Source organism: Nicotiana attenuata, unplaced genomic scaffold (genome assembly GCF_001879085.1).
Source record: "Nicotiana attenuata strain UT unplaced genomic scaffold, NIATTr2, whole genome shotgun sequence".
Taxonomy (NCBI): Eukaryota; Viridiplantae; Streptophyta; class Magnoliopsida; order Solanales; family Solanaceae; genus Nicotiana; species Nicotiana attenuata.
In genome coordinates this window covers 24,174-28,995 of record NW_017672857.1, presented here as the reverse complement: position 1 = coordinate 28,995, position 4,822 = coordinate 24,174, and the positions used below count along the sequence as shown (strand labels likewise).

Sequence of the window (4,822 nt, the reverse complement as noted above, 5' to 3'; positions counted from 1 at the left end):
CATAATTAACTTATCAGCTTGGTTAACTAACTCTAGTCAACAATATTACTAGCTAAAATTTTTACTTTCAAAGTAGTGTGTCTATATATATATGTACTAATTAACTGTTAAAATAAATTATTGTTTTATTACCAATTTGTTTTTTACTATTACCCAAAAAAAGACCGATATATTTCATGAGTTGAGCTCTCCGTTATCTTTCTTTCCTTGATGTTCTTTTCTTTTTGTTTCTTGGGGGTTGTTTGACTGTCTATTTTGCATACACTAGCAATAAGTGCATTCAAAATTTGCTTCGCATGGGCAGGTGCTAACTGCCAAATATTATAATCAAAAGTACCAGCTTACGAAATCAAAGGACTGATATATCACCAAATATTCTTCCAATTTAAAAGGGCATATATTTGTGTTAGAATCATCAGTTATCAAACAAGCAAGTTAAGAAAAAAAATGGCAACCTTAAAATTTGTTTTAATTTTCATTCTTTCTCTTGCATTTGTGTTCGGGCTTTCCAATTCACAAGGCTTACAAGTAGGGTTTTACAAGAAAACATGTCCAAATGTAGAAGCAATTGTCAAAAAGGCAACAACTGACTTTGTTTCTCGTGCTCCTACTTTGGCTGCTCCATTGTTGAGAATGCACTTTCATGATTGTTTTGTTAGGGTAAGCTAGTGATCATTTAATGCGTTACTTATCATCTCTGTATATTTATTTGACTTTTTTCACGTTGAATGAAGTACCACAATAGGATTAAGTTTATATATGGTCACTGAAATAGTAGAAAGTCTCTCGAAACTAAATTTATCATGATATAAAGTAACTAAACGTTATCCACTATGGAAAGTCTCTCGAAACTAGTATATCATTCAAAGTAATTAAATTTATCCACTATAATAACAAAGTTTGTAAAATTTACTTACAATAATAGTAAATTCACCTTGATGTGGGTCGGTTTTACCATTACAGTTGGTAATTAAAATATTTGTGACTTTATTATTATGGTTAAGTAAAGTTCAATATTATAATGTAGCTAAGAAAATAATTTTGTGATTTTACTGATATAGAATGGTGATGAATCCCTCTAATTGAACATCGTCATCTAATTAACAAAGTTCTAATTAAATAGACAAGTTTTATGAGTTTTTATTTATATTTTGTTATAGGGATGTGATGGTTCAGTGCTACTTAATTCAACAAAAGGCAATCAAGCTGAGAAAGATGCAATTCCAAATCAAAGCCTAAGAGGCTTCCAAGTGATTGATGCTGCTAAATCTGCTTTAGAAAAACAATGTCCTGGCATTGTGTCGTGCGCTGATATTTTAGCCTTAGTAGCTCGTGATGCTGTTTCACTGGTAACCAATTACATACAATCCATTTATAATTAGCATTTCAATGAAGTTCTAGTACTGCTAAACAAAAGGAATGAGGATTCATATCGCCGACCTCAACTTGCTTGGGATTGAGGCATAGTTATTATTATTGTTATTTCAATGAAGTTGCTCTGATGGTAAGCAACCTCCACTTCTAACCAAGAGGTTGTGAGTTCGAGTCATCCCAAAAGCAAGGTGGGAAGTTCTTGGAGGGAAGGATGCCGAGGGTCTATTGGAAACAGCCTCTCTACCCCACGATAGGGGTAAGGTCTCCGTACACACTACCCTTTCCAGACCCCACTAAGTGGGATTATATCGGGTTGTTGTTGTTGTTGTTGTTGTAGTATTTCAATGAAGTTCCGAGGCATATAATAATTTTCTAAACACATTATGGGTTGTTGCAGATTAATGGACCAACTTGGCAAGTAGAGTTGGGAAGAAGAGATGGGAGAGTTTCAATTCTCTTAGAAGCCATAAGAAACCTGCCAACTCCTTTTGACAACTTTACTACTCTAAAATCATCATTTGGCGCTTTGGGCCTAAGTGTAAAAGACCTTGTTGTTCTATCAGGTAAATTTATGATTTGTGTCAAAAGTAAAATAAAGTTACTGCATCTGGAAGAGTTAAAGTTCAAGAAACAATAATCCTTAGCATTTCTATTCTAGGAAAGTTTGCACTTTTAGCCTATCAAATATTGATATATTCTAATTCTGGTCCTTGTGATTTATGACATATACTAAACACATTGAATCGTTAATTAATTAAAATATGCACTTTGATCCATCTATATTAAATTTTTGTAAACATAACGAATTATAAACCATTACATCAGTTGATTAGCCATGTGTTATACTCCCTCTGTTCTAATTTATGTGAACCTGTTTGACTGGACACGGAATTTAAGAAAAAATAAAGACTTTTGGAATTTGTGGTCCTAAAACAAGTCAAAAAGGGACCTAGAGTATTTGTGTGGTTATAAAAGCTTCTCATTAAGGGTAGAATTGTAAGTTTAAGCTAAATTGATTTCAAATTTAGAAATGGACCATTATTTTTGGAATAGACCAAAAAGGAAATAGGTTCACATAAACTGGAATGGAGGGAGTATTAAATTTATATCGTTACTTCATATCTGAGGTAATATATGATTCTTGAAATAGTCTAAATGTAACATACTTTTTATATAAATGGACCATAATGGCATAGTCTTTAAATAAATTAAAGGTTATATATGCTCAATCACATATCACAAGAAACAATACTAGATTTTGCTAATAAATGAGGGACCAAAAATGCTATTGTCCCTATATCCTTTTCTTAATTTTTTTTCTTTTGCCTTATTTATTATATTTCACGTATAGGTGGCCACACTCTTGGGGTATCACATTGCTTTTCTTTTGGAAGTCGTTTGTATAATTTTACTGGTAAAGGTGATACAGACCCAAATATGGATCAAAACTACATAGGTCAATTGAAGACCAAATGTAAGCCAAATGATGTGACCACCACTGTTGAAATGGACCCTGGAAGTGCAAAAAGTTTTGACACTGATTATTATACCATGGTTAGCAAAAGAAGAGGGTTGTTCGTATCTGATGCAGCTCTTCTCACTGATAGTCAAACAAAAGCTTATGTCTTGTCCCAATTAAATCCGGTGGATCAACTTTCTTTAAGGATTTTGGAGTATCGATGGTAAATATGGGCAAAATTGGGGTCCTTACAGGGAAATCAGGTGAAATTAGAAAACATTGCGCTATTACAAACTAAGAGAAACTTTTTGGATTTTGTATGCTCCTAATGTTTTGGGGCATGCCGACAATTATATACCTGCTAATCCGATGTCCACCCCGCCTCATATTGTGCCAGAATGGTATTTCCTACCGATCCTTAATAAGCTATTTCCCTTGCAAAATTTTAGTTTTTCGTATTGGTTTGTCTAATAGACCTCTGCTTGCAGTGAGTACTTTTTTTTTATTTGATTAGTTCGTGAAATATGTATCTTATAGTGTAAACTTTTACTTTATTGTAAGTTTGTAAATTTTTTTTGTTTATTTTGTAAGTTTGTAATTCAGTTTGTTAAGCATTTTTTGTTGTTGTTGTTGTTGTTTGTTAAGCATGTAACTAATAAAATTGCTGCTTCCCTTTTATAACTAGCATGCATGATTAGGATTATCCTTTTGTTTTACTTCTTTTTTTTTACTTAAAAATATCGAAGGGTTAATTTCGACCACAAAATTTTATTCATATACTATATGATTCCATAAGACGATTGCAGATAATTACAAAGGTTGAAAGATACCTCACAGCTAGTATGATAACATAAGACATGGGATTCGAACTAATGATCAGTAAATATAAATTCACGTACGATCCAATTGATTGTTGTAGCAGTTTTCAAACCTTTTTTCAGAAGAAATATTACTTAATTTTAAGCTAGTTTTAGCAGGTAATATACTAATATGTGTGACATATGTATTGAAAAAAGAGAAACTCGATTTTCTATACACATAGTCAGAATTAAGACAATAATGTTATCAATAAATAAAAATATTGAAATAAAGAAAAAGAGTTTAAAGATTTTCAGATTTTAACATATGATGAGTGAGTTTGCCCTAGCGGTATAAGTTGAAACACGGTTGATCCTTCAAGGGGAAATGAAAAGTAAAAAGAAATAGTCTCTCTATCTCAATTTATGTCATATTTTTTGCTTCTTGAGATTTAAACTGTGAACTTTAATCAATATTTTTTGAAATGTATTTTTTCTATTATATTAACATGAGAAGACTTGTATAGTTTTTAAGTTTTTAAATTTTAATTTTAAAATATTGAGTTACTCTAATCAAATATAGCTTCAAAAATTAGTTAAATTAATTGTCAAGAAGCGAAAAATATCACTTTATTTTATAAGCTTACTCTTCTATTCTTTCCTTTGACTCCAAATTTTTGTGACAAATTCGGACTATAATTTTAACGGATACTTCCGTCACAATTTTTATTTCTTCATGCAGCATATATAACCCCACGTTTCTGTTGTCTAAAACCAGAGGTCATTGCACTTATTTTGTGTTTAATTAACTCTTATCATTCCCCTAAAATGTAAATCCTAATACCCCAGAACCCTCTTTTACATGCACGTCTATCTTGGATCTACAGAGTTGTTTTGCACAAACAACCACTTTTGTGCCTTTGTATTTAGAAGTTGGCGACCCTTTTCAATTTAGAGTATTAGTGGTCTAATGTGCGAAATTTAAAACAAGCCTTATAGGGAAAAGGCATAAGATGACGAGTGATTAACGTTCATATGTAAATCTTTCACGTTCTCCACAGAAAATTATCTTTTCCATATTTTGAAAATCTTTGGTTGCCGAAAATTGAATACTAAAATAAAATCAATCTAAGATGATTCTCGTAACACATGCTAATTTATTCCCAAATTTCCTCTAATCTTTTCTTGTTTT

The 4,822-nt window shown here is 31.6% G+C and overlaps 1 protein-coding gene across 1 annotated transcript; it reads left to right on the top strand.

Moving 5' to 3' along the window:
* Positions 1–420: 420 nt before the first annotated feature.
* On the top strand, positions 421–3,415 carry LOC109214729 (peroxidase 27-like). The gene is given in 5 exon segments (XM_019378680.1): positions 421–660; positions 1,161–1,349; positions 1,772–1,937; positions 2,726–3,013; positions 3,016–3,415. Coding segments are annotated over 5 exon segments (972 nt in total). The 5' UTR covers positions 421–447; the 3' UTR covers positions 3,132–3,415.
* Positions 3,416–4,822: the final 1,407 nt, after the last annotated feature.